At 43.9% G+C, this 17,955-nt stretch overlaps 1 protein-coding gene across 2 annotated transcripts in view; it reads right to left on the bottom strand.

The window, feature by feature from the left end:
* ADAMTS9 (ADAM metallopeptidase with thrombospondin type 1 motif 9) overlaps positions 1 to 17,955 on the bottom strand; it is a 166,776-nt gene that overhangs the window by 121,666 nt on the left and 27,155 nt on the right. For both annotated transcript variants that reach the window (XM_084766612.1, XM_084766613.1), the window contains exons 4-12: positions 15,397 to 15,668; positions 12,750 to 12,833; positions 12,531 to 12,646; positions 11,455 to 11,495; positions 11,233 to 11,338; positions 8,042 to 8,188; positions 6,554 to 6,695; positions 5,257 to 5,361; positions 103 to 248 (exon numbers count right to left, since the gene is read on the bottom strand). In XM_084766612.1, coding sequence (XP_084622738.1) covers positions 103 to 248; positions 5,257 to 5,361; positions 6,554 to 6,695; positions 8,042 to 8,188; positions 11,233 to 11,338; positions 11,455 to 11,495; positions 12,531 to 12,646; positions 12,750 to 12,833; positions 15,397 to 15,668 — 1,159 coding nt within the window. The remainder of the gene's footprint in view (positions 1 to 102; positions 249 to 5,256; positions 5,362 to 6,553; positions 6,696 to 8,041; positions 8,189 to 11,232; positions 11,339 to 11,454; positions 11,496 to 12,530; positions 12,647 to 12,749; positions 12,834 to 15,396; positions 15,669 to 17,955) is intronic.

Below are 17,955 nucleotides of genomic sequence, written 5' to 3'. Positions count from 1 at the left end.
CTCTCTCTCTCTCTCCCTCAGCCCCTCAGCTGAAGAATTCCTTCTGAGTACTTTCTCGTCCCCGCTGCACCAGTGATGACAGCAAGACACACTGGTACTTACTCGGGTCTGTTGCACTCCCGGACCGCTGTTTTGATGCCTCCCCCACATGTTCTTGAGCAGGTTCCAAAGTGGCTCCAGCTTCCCCAGGATCCGTCAGTCGCAGGGGCCTCCATTTCTTTGGGAACACAAAATCCAAACTTGCAGTGCTGTATTTAATAAGGGGGAACAGTGAGGGAGAGCTTGGTGTTCTGAGTCACCATAGGACCAGCTGTTCGCAGAAACACAACACACGTTTAAGTCTCCCCGCCGCGCGGTGCTTTGAAACGCTGCACATTCGCGATTTCTATGAGTAATGGATACTGCAGGCATTTTAATAGCATGCTCATTGATTTTTAGGTGTTGTTTGCATTTACAGTCTGCTCTAAAAAAAAAAAAAATACAGGCCTATGAGTGGCTGGCTCTGTGCTGAATGGGTAGCTCTAATGGCGAGCTTTAAACTGCTCAATTAGTCTGTGTGCTTGGAGAAATAAGGAGTGGAAATGGGGCACAGACAGCAGCAGACAGGGGCCAAAATGCATTAGAGAATTTGCAGAGCGAATCTCTATTAGCGAGGCTTCGAGACACCACAATCTTGCTAAAATGGAAAGCTTTTTTTTTTTTTTCCGGCCCTGCCTAATTTGAAAACCCCAATTTTGATTACAGTGGTGAGGGGGAGTGGACTACTTGATTCTTAGAAACCCACTCCCAAGAAAGCGCTTAGGATCAGACTTAAAGCAAAGGGAAGGATTACAGAGAGTCTTAACCTTTATTACGTTTTTCTTTTTATCCTGATGGTTTTAGACACTCCACTCTGGAGCAGGAAGAGGACAGTGATGTTAAAAAAAATAATAATGATAATATAACACAACGCCCCCCTCCTCCAGGAAGACAGGGGGTGGAGGAGCCCACTTGAACTCTCTGCTGTTGTTTGTGCATGACTCAAAGTCCAGGCAACTGAACAGGGGACAAAAGGAGAGCCGCAGAGGCCACAACCATGGAGGGTGACCCTGAGGCTCTCTTGAGTCTCTGAAGTGCAGCAGTGGAGTTTGGCTACTGTGATGTCTTTGGGGGGAAGCAACAGTGAAGTGAGAGGCAGAGGATGGAAAAGGCCAGGGTGGCTGGCAGAGGCAAACAAGAGACAGGTAACGGAAGGGTCACCCCTCCTAGGGAAGAAAGCCTTGGTGGCAAATGGAAGAGTGTAATCTTGGGCTACTCTGGTCTCTTCCTCTGTTACCATCTTCTCACAGCATCTGAGGAAGGCAGAGCTGACATGGGTGCTGGGAACCTAACTCAGGCCCTCTGCAAGAACAACATATGCTCCATACCACTGAGCCATTTCTCCAGCCCTGAGGTGATTGTGTGTGTGTGTGTGTGTGTGTGTGTGTGTGTGTGTGTGTGTGTGTGTGTGTTAAAGACAATCCATTAATAGCCTGGAATTCTCTACGTAGGTCAAGCTGCCCTTGAACCCGCAGGCATCCACTTGCCTCTTTCTCTTGAGTTCTGGTATTAAGGATATGCACTACAATGTCCAGACTAAAGTTTTTGATCGCCTTTTCCCATAACTTGTCTCTAGATCCTACTTTGCCCATGAGTAGCATCGCAGACCACAGTAACTTTTCAAATGTTGGTGGCTGTCCTGGGTTGCCCTAAGAAAGCAGGTTGAGCAAGCAACGAGGAGCAAGCCAGTAAGCAGCACTCCTCCATGGCCTCTCACTCAATCCCTTTCTCCAGTCTCTGGGTGTACTTCAGTTCCTTAATTAGCTTCCCTCAGTGGAGGTGTGTGACCTGAACCTGTAAGCCAAATAAATCCTTTTCTCCCCAAATCACCTTTGCAATGGTGTTTTATCACAGTATCAGAAATTTAAGACAATAGCCAATCATTTAATGGTTAGTGGATTGGGTTGAAATCAAATCAGACTTTTGGTGTGTGCATGTGCACACACACATATGCTAATCTGTGTTTCTGTGTGAGCATGGAGTGGTATGCATATCTGCCCATGTGTGCATGTACAGAGGCCAGAAGAGGAAGTGGGCATCTTCCTATATTGCTCTGTACCTTATTCCTTTGAGACAGTGTCTCTCATTCAACCTGGAGCTAGGCTGGTTGCCAGCAAGCTGAGGCAATTCTCCTACTTCTTCCTGTAATGCTGGGGTTACAGGCCTATGTGTGGCCATGCATAGCTGTTTACATGCGTGCTAAAATTTGACCTCAGATTCTCATGTTTGGACAGCAAGCCCTCTTACCCACTGAGCCATCTTCTGCCCTAGCCTTTCTTAAAAAAGTCTAAAACCATTCGTATGCTATTTCCCACACATGCACCTTTCTACGAGATTGAAGAAGAGATATGGAAGTCAAGTTTGCTCTAAGTCTTGGAACAAGAGAGTTTCAAACTTCAGGCTCACAAATAGGACTAAAATGAAAATGTTCATGGGCTTAAGAAGAGAATGAAGAAAGTAAGGAGAGGTTAGTGAGTCATTCATCAAGATAAACATTGTATCAGAAGTCTAGCCCAAAATAGATTACTGCTGAGCGAGCACGGCAGAAAGAAGGGAAAGGGTGGAAAAGGCCCTAGGACAAAGAGTGGGAATAAACTGGTAAGTAGAGAAAAGGGATACACTGTCAAATCTGAGTAATCAACATGAGACAAACAAAATATGAACGTCTATGTCAACATAAACATCTCCTTTGGTATCACTAAAATGTATACAGATTCTGAACAATATGAAGAATATGTGTATTTATGTCTATATCACTACATTTATCTCTCTATCTCTATACCTACCCGGCCAAAGTTCTAAAACATAATTAAGGATGTAATTTATTATCTGTGCGAGCCATTTTTCTAGAAATGGTTGCCACTTGTCTACACCTATTCTGTGGAAGGCTTGAACTCCATCCGTTCTCTAGCTAGATTCATTAAGCCTTGAAGACAGGGTCTTCTGGAAGGTTGCCCAAGAGCACCTACCCCGCTAGAAGCTATGAGAGTGTCCTGAACTGCTTTCTCTTCTGATTGGCTGCAAAAATTAGACATTGAGATGCAGATACAGCAGCTCTCCTTCAAGGCTTTCTGTGGTCCAGAATTCGTGGGAAACCCTGTAACTGCATGGAGCTTGGGAGTCCCTTTGTGACAATTTCACTAAATATAAGTTACTTAATCATATTCCTGTAAGTGCTTCTTTGTTATGGTTTTCCCAGCAGTAACAAGTGTCAGAAACAGACACAGTGGGTGGGTGCAGCGGACAGATGAGGAACCACAATATAACACTAGTGATTTTGCTGAGGTCAGTCCATCTGAGCGATGCCATTGCCTGCATCTTCCCTAATCAACTAAGCAACTTGTCAGGTGGGAGTCGTGCCCATCCTTCTCTACTGTCCGCTGGTAGCAGCCCTGGGTTACTGTGCTCAGAAGGACTCGAAAATGACATCCCGACTGTGTTAGAATGAGTGTCATGTCCACTCATTGTTAATGGCTGCTGTGGAAACCTGAGCAGCACATTCCCACAAAGACCTGTGGTCCTGCACCCCTGACAAACCAAGTTCTGTTCTATTCTATTCTATTCTATTCTATTCTATTCTATTCTATTCTATTCTATTTATTTTTATGTGTACTGGTGTTTTGTCCACATACGTCTGTATACCACCTACCCATGAATTACAGACAATAATGAGTCACCACGTGGGTGTTGGGAATTGAACATTGAACCTGGGTCCTCTGGAAGAACAGTCAGTGCTCTTAACCACTAAGCCTTCCCTTCACCCCAACACAATAAATTAAATGCTCCGCAAGAAATTTAAAATTCAATTTTTGAACAGAGATTTCTTTCTTTCTTTCTTTCTTTCTTTCTTTCTTTCTTTCTTTCTTTCTTGATTATGAAAGTTCCAGAAGATGTTGTGTCTATTGTTTCTTGCAAGGATATTACTTGGGAAGGCTGTCCTTTGAATTAATTTTTTTTTTTTTAGAACCCAGCCCTGGGGAAGCAAGAAGATGAGCTGACTTTGTCCTCAGCTTAATTGAAAACCATCTCCAAAAACTCATTTAACCAGATAATTTCCACACCCTCTTCTTCCTTTAATCATAACCAGGTTGAGAGACAAGTGAGGAAAATGGACTCCTCATGTTTGGCCATTGGAAAATAAGGTACCCAGAGGGCTGAGTTCAGGGTCTGTTAAGCAACCCACCATCTCTCAGAGGCAAGAGGCAGAACTGTGGTAGAGAGGGTCCACCCTAGAAGGGTTTGGGGCAGTTCTTCCCCAAATGACTTGACTGATCTCAGGGGAAACACTTGTTTTTTGTTTGGGTTGTTTTTGTTTTTTGTTTGTTTGTTTATTTTCAGTTCCCTATGTATAAAATCAGGAAAGGGAGAATAAAATTCCGCCATCAATTTCTTAGGGCTTCTTTCAAGGAGACATCCTGGATATTATTCAATCTTCAAGGTAAAGGAGAGGCACAAGTAAGTAGGTGTTTGAACTGTTCAAAGGGAGTGAAGTTTAAAAAAAAAATGGAAAGAAAGAAACAAGGCAAGAAATGGTAAAGATGACAAGAGTTTGGAAATAGTGCCCACAGATTGCATCTCCAGTGAGTGACACAAACCACGTGGACCTACAGCTAAAACTTTCCTTCAGTAAATGGTTGGGTGTGCTGAGGAAAAAGAGGAAGCACCGCTGCTGTTCGTAGGCGCACACCAGGTGCGAAAGTTAGATTAAGCAAGTGGCACAGGACTATGCTACCACTGGCCCAGGAAAACAATGCATTTTGTTTAGTTATTAACACATCGGTGGGAACCGAAACCAGCTCATGAGAATTTGTGTTTAGATATGTGCCAGGTAGCATCATGGCTCTATATTAAAAAAAAAAAAAAATAGGACACACGTGGTGAAAAGCCTGGTAAAATAGTAACTAAGGTGTCAGCCTTGCAGCATCTTGGCATTTCTTTGATTCTAATATACAAGCTTTCCAGTGCCAATCTCGGAAGAGAAATCACCACACACTAAATGGTGTATCTATTAAAATTAAGTTGTCACAGCTCTCAGTTGTAAGCCATACCTACATCCTCAAAAGAATATGTGTGCGGAAGCACACTGTAATACTTTCTATGCCACCACACCACACCGATTCGACCCAAGTCAGTAGCGTTTCTATCTCAGGAGGAGAGGCAGCACAGGGTGTCACTTGCCTTTCCCGGCTCACACTCGGTTCCATCGGCCCAGGGCGTGTGCTGAGTCCTGCAGCCTTTGTGTACTCCATCCACATTATTGCACCAGAGCCGTCTGCACTGCATCTGCACCGTTCAGGGGAAGACAGGACACGATGTAAGCACACAGGGCCAGGATCCCTTTCAGTTCACGCTTTGCCAGTGGTAAAGGCTGGCTTGCAAAGGGATGGTTTTTTTTTTCTTCTTGGTATGATCTATTTATCATTGTAAAATATTCTAAAGTGCAACCTCCTAATTCACATTTCTGTTCCGGTGAGAGAGATACAGTGCTGTAAAAGGGGTTGTGCCTGAAGGAGCCTCTGAGACATACATGACATCATAGGGTCCTTTGTCACCATCCCCCCCCCATATTAATGAGAGTCAGAGGGATGAGGAATAATTCTTAGCATTACACTAGGATTCTTCAAGTGATTAGGACTTGAATTTTGCTTTGTTTTAGCTCCAAAATTAGTGTGTTTGGTACATACATGTGTGCCCAAGTACATGCATGTGCATTTGCGTATGTATGTGTATAATACCATGATCATGTAATGCGCCATTGTTAAGATCTGGAGGTTGTGGGAGGAAAAACAGAAAAACAAAATACTAAAGTATATGTTCTCATCATTACCAAGCTAAGAAATCCTTATATTTCACAATCCACCATTACTGAAGTCTCTCTTTAGCAAAACTAACACACATTTCCAAAAGATACAGCCTGAGGCATCCCACAAAGCCTAAGTCTGCTTATCTACACAGATCCCTGACTGGTACATCAAAATACCACCCAGCCACCCAACAAGGCAGGCAGCCAGCTGCCCAGGAAGCTGGGTGATGACCAGAAGTGAACTGAAGACCCAGCTGGTCCCAGAGCATACCCTTGACAAGTTAAATCATGGTACCAGGGTTGGCTCATGAATTCCCGTGTTGGACCTGAAAGGGACCCGATAGTTCAGGTTACTTTTCCAAGCTGAAGGGCATAAACAAAGAGCAAGAAGCCATTACCCTCAACCCTGGACTTACTTTCTAACTTGGACACCACAGTGGCATCTCTCCTTTGAGCTGTCCTAAGGGTGCAATGAGAAAGCACAGGCTAAACTCTGAGCTACTGGGCCCGCCACTGCCTCATGATCTTGTCACAGGCATGGCCATTGGTGGGAAGTTCATTCTGAGCCTTTACTTGGGTAACTGGTTTAGAGTGAGGATCAAGTGGGAAAAATGTGACCATAAACCAGTCTGGAATCAACAGCAGAGGGCAGAAACCACCCTGAACACTTACCATATATGGGCACACCTGAGACCCTGGCCCGAAAATCAATTCACATTGTTTATTCACGTTGTAGAGGAGGCCTGGTAGTTGGGAAGGCAAGGGATAGGTTCTGGATTCAGGCTCATTCAACAAACACTCGCCATACCCAGTGCTGTGGAAAGTAGAAACATACAGAGGGTGAGCCAGGCTCTTGAAGGCTGCAGATACAGGCAAAGGCCACGCAGGCACCCAGTGGCAGCAAGGAGGGCTGCTTCTGGCTTTTGCTCTACTCTCTTCATCCAAGGGTAAGTCTAGAAGCAAAAGCTGTATTTTTGACACATACTCTGTAGAAAGATAGTCTACACATGGGGCACAGCCTGGAGGAAATTTAGTATCTGAAGGAGCACTGATCTCCTCATTTTTTGCTTATTTGCTTTGTTTTGTTTTACAATCCTACCTGGTGGACTGTAAGCATCTCAGAGCTACAGCTCGTGTCCATTTATCTCTGCACTGGGCCTGGTCTGTAGGAGGAGGTAGTCAGTGTTTCCCCAAGTAAGGGCCCAATGACTCATAGCAAGACGGCATCTCAAGCCACCTGCTTAGAAGAAAAACATCAGCCCTCCAGTTCATTCAGGTTTCTGCCAACATCTCTCCTGGAAAACCTACACCAGGTAAGTTCTAATTAACAAAGCCCCCTCCACTTGTGGATGCAGAAATGTAGACCAGTGACCCGAGGCAATTGTTTAACCTTCTGTACTTCTGGGAAAGGAGAGCACTAGGTCTGTGACATGTAGGCAATTGTATAATGTAATTAGGTCTTTGAGGAACCTCTAAAAAAAAGGTAAAGGACATAAAGAGATGGGCAGAAGAAAGAGATGGAAACAATGCCCTTGTTTCTCCCTATCACATACTTTTTTCTGGCAACTTCCCGCTATCCTATCCCTTCCAAAGCCACGATTACTAGGTTAGCAGTACATAAATATTTGGGCCCTTCATCATCACAGCCCTCTCCAAAGGCCTGGATAAATTTCAAAGCATTATACAAATGCAGAAATATTTGCATATTCCCTTTAAGAACCCAACTCTTTGCTCAGACCAGTTTCTCATCTTCCAAACACTGGCAAGGCTATGAACTAACAGATGTTAGAGAGAATTTTTCTTTTTTTAACTCCTCCAAGGAATGTTATCAAAACAACAATCCAAAAGGAATGCTAAACTGTGTTTTCTTTCCCCTTAATGATTTATTTCATATAGACCAGACACTAGAGCAGCGGTTCGCAACCTTCCTAATTCTCAACCCTTTAATATAGTTCCTCATGTTGTGGTGACCCCCAACCATAAAACGTTGTTGCTACTTCATAACCGTAATTTTGCTACTGTTACAAATCATAGTGCAAATATCTGATATCTGATGTGTGACCCCTGTGGAAGGGTTGTTGCACCCGCCAAAGAGTTGCAATACACGGGTTGAGAATGGATGCACTAAAGGCTGTTACTAAAAGAAAGTTGAGGTCTTACTCTAAGAACTCAGTGATGTATTTTCGACTGCACTTTGACCACATCCAGGGGTTGGTATAGAAGTTCAGTGTCGGTGCCATGACATGCTGGGGGCTCTTCACACCTTCTTCTTTGCATTTATTGCTGTCATCATGAGGCATATTAAACCTACAGGTGGAGAAAACAATGGTGAGGATGTCAGAACACACCAGTGATTCTTGCTGGCATCGTTGTGTAACAAATGTAAGGAAAACATACAGCTTCCTACTGTGCTGTGGTGAAGCTGAATAAGTTGTAAGACAATTCAAGGTGGAGCATCGAACACCAGAGCGTTGTTACTCAGTTTAACGTAAATGCCTTTAGTGCGTGCGGAAAGATACGCACAGCCCATTTGTTGGAATTGCAGAGGCTCTAAATGTGCTGTAGTTGGTGCTAGCAGACAGTAGCTGGAAATGCTAATAAACAGTTAAAGGGCAACCCGTAGAGTCAGGATTTTGGCAGGATGCTATACTGTTGTCGATGGAAAGACTGAATCAGTGTCACAAAAGAAAGCCAAGACTTTGCAATGTGAAGAGCCCTGTGGGCCTTACATCTTCTATTTCTGGGCCAGGGTGACAAGTGACAGACTTGTGTTTATCAAGGAAAGTATCACCATGTTACAGTATGTAAAGTGTGTGCATGAATTCATAGGAAGTGGCACAGGGATCGTAAGCACACAAGTACAGCCAGCTGAAGGCAGAGATGACAAAGGTGTTCACATGTCAATGCCAGCTGACAGGAACTGGCTTCCTGAAAAGCCAGGCATAAAAAGATTCTTCAGCTCTTTCTCGATCTGCCTGAGGGGAGGTTGTGGAGCCCTGCCAGTGTCCTCCTGGGCTTGGGCTGGTGGCAGCAAGATTCACACATACTTTCCATTCCTGGCTTCCCCAGAGGAAGTGGGGGAAAGTGATAGCATTTCCTCAATGCACACCCCCTCTGCGACCCATGTGGCCTTCCAGTCCAGGCAATTATCTGGCAGGTGACAAGGTCAGGGGGTCATCTTTTCTCTCTGGGAAGGGCTGCTGTCAGTCAGAACACTGAGCATGTGGTTAATTTAGCCCTGAGAGAGGAATTCCCTTCCCTGCTTCACACTGGACTCAGGAAATGTGAGTGAGATAGAAGGGTGTAGACCTGTTTCTTATAAAAGAAAAATCTGGAGTGAAGCCTGCGCATTCTTTGGTGTTCTGCCTCTTTTTTTTTTTTTTAAATGGGTCCTTTAGTTTGCCAGTAGAGATGGGAAAATGTGATCTGTATCAGATGGATTTACTCAAAGTTTTTAATATTGTAGAGCCCGTTTCTTCAATGAAGTTATGCTCTGGCTTGCAGGTGCCAGCTATGTAGTCAACACGACACTGACCCTAGCACACCTCACGCAAGGAGAGCACTGAATCCCAGCATGCTTCTCTGGTGGACAGGAGCTGCACATTACTCCCAACTCACCGTAACTAGGTGGAACTGAGTTTACTTATTTCCTCATATAAATAAACAGAAACTGATTTCCACTTTAACAAGCACATTTGTTCACTTTGAGGGATGCAATAACTACTTCTTAAATACTTGCTGACCAATAATAACCAAGATTGTTCACTTCCATAATACACTAGGACATGTAGTCAGTGTTTTAGATGTTCTGTTTCATCACTTATTTGGTGCAGTGAATGGGACAGTTGACTCACTGCATCTACAAATCACACATCCACAGGGTCCATGACTTGTGAATGGAAAGAATTTGGCAGAAAACTAAACTTGTGTCTATGTTGAATGTGCATGGACTCCCCTCAGTCAATATAATATAATATACCAGCTATTTATGTCATATTAGGTATTATGAGTCATCTAAATATTATTTAAAGTATAAAGCAAAATAAACACTAGTGATATGAAAGATGATTGCCTTTTCATAAAAAGAGCTTGAGTATCTGTGGAGTTTGGTACTTACGACAGGTCCAGGAACTAGCCTCCCTTAGATACCCAATGAGGAATGTGCTATTGCCCACGCTCTGTAGATGATCCAGAAAGGGAAAGAGAGAGTTCATCACCTGATCAGGTCAGACCATATTGTTACTCACATGAGTAACCTGGAAATACAAGTCATCTTGAGGATTCTCTGCTTTTCATGAATATGTCCCAGGAATCAGAAGGCCCAAAGAGACACTGACTAAGCCAATGTGGCCTGCGTACATCGAAAGCCTTGACTCCATTCTAAACATTAAATCTCTGCCAATGTTTCATTGAAAGAAAACAGCAAACGTGTTCTTATACAGCATGGGAGGGCACTTATCAAAATAAGCTTCTGAGTATGTGCACGCATGTGTGCACATGTGTGCATACATCGAGCTCCATCCCGAGCACAGCATGTACAAGGGGTCTTTGAAGAGCATGTGAACTGTATGGCTTTCTTCCCTGATAATGCCAGCTCTGTACAAAGCTCAACTCTGACACAAAAGACATACTGCTCCACGTCACTAATGACTCTCTTGAGAAAACCATATTAAATATACAAATAACACATGCTTTAATTATTTCAGGGATACACTAATATGGCCCCAAATCAGAATAATTTCTGGCAAGTTTACACCGATTTTTCCCTGTCTCCTCTCTGTGCTCACTTTCTCTCTCTCTCTCTCTCTCTCTCTCTCTCTCTCTCTCTCTCTCTCTCTCTCTCTCTGAAAAACAAACAAGGAGAGTTATCTCACAGTGGCTACTTTCTGATCGGCATCTTCGTTCATTGTTCTCTGAAGGAGGGGTATCGCTGTTTCAGATGCTAACCACCTGAGTTATACAGTTACACATATGACTAGCGTTGGGAATGATTTGGATTTGTTAAACTCTGTGGACCAGCGCGAACGGTGATGCTGAAGCAACCTTCTGGACCTATACATTGATTCAAGAAAGCTCTCCAAGCTAATCCATGCTTTGCTGCGCTAGAAGGAATTGAAAATGCATCTTTCCTTTAGTCACCAGTGGGAGCAGAAAAACGATTAAGACTTTGCACATCAAATATAAACAGGCCAACCAAAGGCGCACAGAACCAGGCCTGGAGAGGGCGGATTGTCTCAGGGAGGCTCGGCTCCTTCAGTCCTGTCAAATCTGTGCTGAAGTCTCAGCTCCACTAAAGAAAACAGTTGTAAAGAGGGAACCACGTTTTAGGAGACCGATCTTGAATGACTTACACATGACCCAGCTCATGGGCAATTGTGAAAGCTGCACTCAGCCCACTGTCCTCGCTAATGGAGCAGCTTCTGTACGGGTCACAGATTGTCCCCAACTCAGCCAGACCTATTAGGAGGGAGGAGGAGAAACCAACGTGGATTTACTTTAAGGAGCAATTATGACTTGGGAGAGACACATCAAAGAAGCCATTTTAGCCATGGGGAACATGCACAAGGACTCACCTAAGGTGTCACACTTGTCCTGAGCTCGGCAGATATCCTCCCTAAGAGCAAAGCAGACTTTGGTTGTGACAACACCAGAGTGAAGGTGAACACAGGAAAACCACCCCCAGAGACTTCAAGTTCATTTTAGGGATGGGATTAGCAAAAGGCAAACTACCAAGGTCCTCCCCACCAGCATGGACTTAAGGATTCATGTTTACATGGGGTAGCCCCAGAACAGCTAGAGGACCCCCCAAGCCACCCCAGAAACACTCTCCTCAATACCCAGGAGTAGGAAACTGTAAAGGGCTCACTGCCTTTCAGTAAATTCATTTAGGAGGACTGATGGGCTAGGAGTTGTGGCTTAGCTGTAAAGCCCATGTGCAAGGACCGGGCAAAGCCCTGCTTTCAATCTCCAGTAATGGCTTGTGGGGCAATGAGAGTGTTTACAACTGTGCCCGAGGTGGTAAGAGAAACCATGATAAGAAAAACCATTAAGCCAGCACCTCTATGTTGCCCTGTATATTTTTTTTAAAAACACTCTTTGAGAGTAGCTTGCCGTATAAAAACTGGGAGATGTTGTGTTGTTAAAAATTCCTTCTTTCTGGTTTCTTGCGAAAGAAGAAAAAAAAATTCCTATATGTTGGCAGCACTAGACTCGGGCACTACATGGCAGCTGTAAGCTGGATGTGGTTAGCAGCTTCTCTGGCTGTAGAGGGGCATTTGCTTTTAGGGCTGCCTTACGAACTGAGTCCTCGTGTGGCATGCATACAATAGAGAGTCTCAGCCAGAATGGTGACCCCCCCCCCCCACTTCGCCCTCGAGGCACATGCAGTAGTGTTTGGTGGCCCTGCCAGTTGTCATAATTGAGAGGAGGAGAGTGCTACTGAGGTGTGGAGAACAGAGGCTCGGGGTGCTGCCAAAAGCTCTGCAGTGCTCGGGGCAGCCTGCGCCAGCAAGAGTTAGCTGCTATGAATAGTCTGCAGGGACCAAGCTGAGAACCTCCCCAGTAGGACTGGCTACCAGCAGTGTAAGACCCTTCCTGTTAACTTGACCTGACATCGAGGGACCGGAGGGATCAGCAATCATTTATTTACCTTGTGACCAGAACAGCAGTGTCGTGCTGTATCTCACCTACGAGGTTCTTGGAATGCTGCCACTGGCAAAAGTTTTTTAATGTTGTCTGGGCATTGAAATTTATGGACGGTCCTTCCTAAACACAGAGAAGAATTGCTCTTGGTCTATGCAACAACACCAATTAGATATGCCATTTCGGATACAGATCGAAAAAGAAAGAGAAAAATAAACTTTATTACCTGTTCATTATGAATCACAACTAAGTTCACAATAACAATATTAATTAAATTTCCAATACTTGAGTCTTTATAGATAGAAGCTACCTGCAACCGAGATAAAGTTTTCAAAGTTAATGGCGGGTGGACTCAGTAAGATCAAGCAGTTCACTTCTTAGGTTGCCTTCCAGCACTTTTTACGTTTCATGCAACACATGTGTTTTACGGTTCTGAATGTTCACTGTACAAACACTGTCTTACAGCCTCTTCGCAAAATTCAGAGTTGGCAGTTTTAGATTAAAAAGAAAATGAACTCTAGCAAACTTAAATTCTGAGTTATTTTCCCTTGAAGCTGAATCATCATCTGGCCTGACAGTTATTTGTTCCAAAGCAGTGCATATTAATTTTCCATCAAGCAGTTCCCTGACATTTGAAGTCCTGGGTGTCCATATAAGTGTTGGCACATGGTCCTCATGTCCACTGGCCATTTATATGGTCAACAGCAGTGCAATCTGTTTTTGCACTGTTTTTTCAGTATTATAATTTATTATGTCAGCGACATTAACTGGCACTTACCATACATAGACTAGATTCTGGCAGAGAACTGGATTTGCACTTAGTTCTCTCAGCAAACTACAACCTGGAGACTCTAAGGCTATACAGCAGCAAGCAGCAGAGCCAGAAACTACAGCCTAGATCATCGGACCCCAAAGCCCTGTCTGTAGTCAGCCTTCTCTGACAGGCCTGAAACAGTGGGGGGTGCACACGGAGCTGGGGCTTGCCAGGTCAGCTTAGGGTTTCCTTCTATTTCCTGGGCATGAGAGGGCTGCATATGGGGCATGCAGTGATAGAAGTGAGGAGGAGGGGAAGCTGGGCTGGGTGACATGTGGGGATGTCCTACAGCGGTGGGGAAAGAAGAAAAGAGCAAGCCAGCGGGGGGGAGGGAAGAGGACAGACATTCCAAAGCATGGTGGCTTTTCACGTGCTCCTGGGAAACGTAGTCACAATAGGCGGTTGTTCAGGTAAAGAAGGGTTAATCCATAGAAGGAAAATCAGTGACATCAGGTTTCCGTGTACTACTGTGTAAAATTAATTAAAAAAGAAAAAACAAAAAACAAAAAAACCCAAAAAAACTCCAACGTATAAGGGAATGTACGAGGGTGTTCCCTGTCTTTTTTTTTAAGCTGTGAAGTAATTTCTCTGTGTCTCTGAGAGCTTGGTTCCGGGCTTGCTGAGGACACTCAAGCTGCCTCTGTAAAATGGTGAATAACCTACATAAAGCCTATAGCTTTTTAGTCATTTCTAGGTTACTTATAATAGCTAATACAATGGAAACAGTTATGTCCTATTGAATATGGAATATTAATAAGAAAGTCTATATGTGTTTAATATAGGTGCAAGATTTTTTTCTGGTGTGTGTGTGTATGTGTGTGTACGCGTGTGTGTATGTGCACATGTGTACCACGCACACGCGTACGCATATGCACATGTAGGTGTGCGTGGGTAGGGTCATGAGTGTTCATATGTGTGTATGTGTGTTTGTGTGCATTTCAGTGCACAGCTATGTATGTGCATGTGGAGTGTTTTTCTCCTTGGGAGCTGTCAAGCAGGCTAGGCTGGCTGCCAGCGAGCCCCAGCGGTCCACTTTTCTCTGCTTCCCTAGTGCTGGGATTACAAGTGCACACCAGCATGTCTACTTTTTCCATGTGTGCTAGGGATTGAGTTAGTGAGGGAAGCACTTTGCCAATCACTCCAGCCCTTCCAAACGCTTCAGATACATGGTTAGTTGAACCGGCAGAAACTGGATGTTGAAACCTTAGTGTGGAAAACACTTATGTAAAGTCTTTCTCCATAATTATAAAATGATACTATATGGGTACAAAAATAGAAATTAATTTTGTCTGTTTTGTTACATTCTTTAAAATGTACCACTAGAATATTTAAAAATCAAACTGCGAGTTAGATTGAATTTGTATTGAACCGTGCTGCTTAGACACAGCAGAACCTTTAGCAGTGCTTGCTTCTGGGAAGGTGCGGGGGACATGTGCAGAGGAGGACGCCTAGTGTTAGGTTTGCTTGATTTTCTAATCATGCAGATAGATGTCTTGTGTTTCAGTGTAATACGGGAGGGGAAAATCCAGTGCTTCCTAGGCTTCCCTCTGGCCTACCTGATCATAGCCCTGAGTAAGATGCTAGACTGAGCAGATGCATTGTTTTGAAAAGCATCATGAATGCCTGGAACTCCAAACCCTCATTGCACAGTACTACCAGGATGTGCAAAGCCCCTCAGTTCAACAGAGAACACGAGGTTCCAGATAAAACAAGCTGAAGGTCACACATAACACCTAAAGCGCCTGTTAGCTGTGCCTGGCCCTGGGCAAGTGACATAACTCCTTGGAGAGTCAGCACTCTTATCTTTGAACTGAGGACAGTAATCCAACCTAAGCCAAAACAGACTTTTCAAGTAACAAGTTCAACACTCAGAGGAGAGCCAACACTCGCTACTGATATCTACGACCTTTATTATAAGAAGGGAACCAGTGAGTAACCGCATATTCTCTTCAGTCATTTGCAGGCCCAGATGATGCTCCAAGCAGAATGGAAAAGAAAACACACCCTCCAGCAGCACCCTGAGTCAGTTCATGAGTCACCTTCCGGTTGGGATACTTACAATTGACATTAGGGTTAAGATATAATGCTGAAGGTTTGATCCATGGTATAAAACCATTCTGTGGTCAGCTACCACCATGACTTCTACAAACCGTGGATAGGACAGAAAGCGTTTGGCTCTTTTGTGGTTTCTCCTGTCCCTTGTGACATTTGTCTTGTTGCCGTAGCCAGAGAACACCTTCAGTAGTGCCACATCATCTGCCAGGCTATTCCTCTTTCTCCGTTTTCGCATTCTGGTTTTCTGCTTGTCTTTACTGTGATTGCTTTTGAGTTCTGTAACAAATCAGATGACAATTCACTGTATGGCGGTCTATACCTACAGGAAAAAAATCTACATGTTTTAAAATGATGCTTTCAGGTTCTAGGGAGATGGTTCAGTCAGTTAAGTGTTTACTGTCCAAACACAAGCCCCTGACTTTGAAGTATGGATCTGTAGCATTCACACAGAAAGCCAGGTTGGTTCTGAGAACTGAAATACCATGGCTGGGGAGGTAGGAACAGGAGGATCCCAGGAGTTCACTAAAAGCCCGTCTAGCTGAATTGCTAAGTTTCAGGTTCAATGACAGACACCATCTTTAAAAAAAAAAAGCAATATAGAACAATTATGGAAGACATCTCACATTGACCTATAGCTTCCATGAGTATGTACACATACATATGTACACATACACACATGTACACCTGGATGCACATATACAGGCACCCACAGTTAGCGGTAGACATTTTTCAAGACTGTAGGCTTTTTACATTAGGGAAGTGAGACATGTTGAAATGTAAAATTACTTTGTACATTAAGAAAATGTTTCATCTCTTTTGTAGGAAATACTCCTTGCTTAAGGCCGACTGTGAGTGCTCTTTTGTAGGAGGGTATAGGGGAAAGACATATATTGCACATGCATGTGGAAGACAGCAGAAAAGGTCATATATAGTTCTCCAAGATCTGTCCACCCAGTTTTTGGAACATAGTCTCTCTGGAACCTGGTGCTCACCAAAAAGGCAAGACTGGCTTCCCAGTGACCCTTAGGGATCTGCATGTCTCCATCTCTCCATTGCTGGGATCACAGGTCTACACCACAGTGCTTAGGCTCTTGTCTGTTACATGGGTTCTGGGGCTTGAACTCGGGCCCTTGTGCTTACTGACTGAGCCAGGCTTATAATTTGAACTTTGATAACAATTTGACCTTCGAGTCATTAGAAGACACTGTTCTGAACTTTACTGCATCAGTAAAGTGGCAGATGTCACAAGAGGCCACATATTATATGACTTTAGCCATAGGAAATGCTCAGAGTGAGAGCTTGGGCAGAACAGGAAGGTGAAGGAGCAGTTGCTTCAGGCCAGGGATGTAGTGAGGACAAAAAGAGGAAAGTGACAGCTAACGAGGACAGTGTTTTAATCTCAATGTGTGCTAAAAGAGACTGCAATGCATTTCACCTATCTGCGGATATGCCCCAAAACGTCGATTTATAAGTTAAATGGGTGACTAGCATGGTTAGGGAACTGTGACTCAATAACATTGTTTTCAAAAGACAGTATGTTGTAGAGCACAGTCTACGTTTTCTTCTGTCAGTTTCAGTGTTTCAGGTTTCACACTGGGGTCTTCGATTAATTTAGAACTGATTTTTGTGCACAGTGATACACACAGGTCTAATTTCACTCTCCCCCAGGTGGATATGCCATTTTTCCGAGAACTGTTTGTTGAAGATGCTGTCTCTCCCGAGTGTGCATTTTCAACATCTTCGTCAAATATCAGATCCCTGTAGCTACATGCACTTATCTGTGGGTCTTCTATTTGGTTCCGTTGATTTACGTGTCTAATTTGGCCAGTACCCCTCTGCTTTTGTGACTATAGCTCTGTAAGGTACCTAGAAATCTGGGGTTATAATCCCCCACAGCAGTGTTCTTTTTTTGTTCAAGACTGCTTTGGTTGTCAGGGGTTTGTGGTTGCCATTTAAATTTAGGTTTTCTTCCTAGTTCTGTGAAGAATGTTGTGAGGATTTGATAAAGATTGCATTGCATTTGTAAATGGCTTTTAGTAGGATGGTCATTCTCCCAGTACTAATTCTGCCCATCCAGGACCATGGGGGCCTTCCTTGCTCCTGGTGCCCTCCCCCACGCCCCCACCCCTACCCCACCCCCAGCCGGTGTCTTTCTGCAGACTCAGAGTGTGTATTCTAGCGGTCTTTTGCCTCCTCGGTTAGGCTTATGTCTCAGTTTTTGAAGCTGTGTAAGTGGGACTGTTTTCAACATCTCTTTTTCACTGTATCTCTTGTTGATGGATAGAAAGGCTGCAATTTTCTAAGTTGATTTTACATCCTGCCACTTTGCTGAAATTTTAGGAAGGACATTCTGAATAGAATTCCACTTGCCCAGGAATTAAGATCAGTCATCGACAGATAGGGCCTCATAAAACTAAAAAGTTTCTGTATAGTAAAAGACATAACTGAGTGAAGAGGAAGGCATAAAATAGGAGAACATCTTTGTTCACTATGCAGCAAATATACAATTAATACCCACAATATATAAAGAACCCAGAAAAGCAGAGACAAGAAAACAAATGGC

Source organism: Acomys minous (genome assembly GCF_964271855.1).
Source record: "Acomys minous genome assembly, chromosome: 17".
Lineage (NCBI taxonomy): Eukaryota > Metazoa > Chordata > Mammalia > Rodentia > Muridae > Acomys > Acomys minous.
This window is presented reverse-complemented; position numbering and strand designations above follow the sequence as displayed.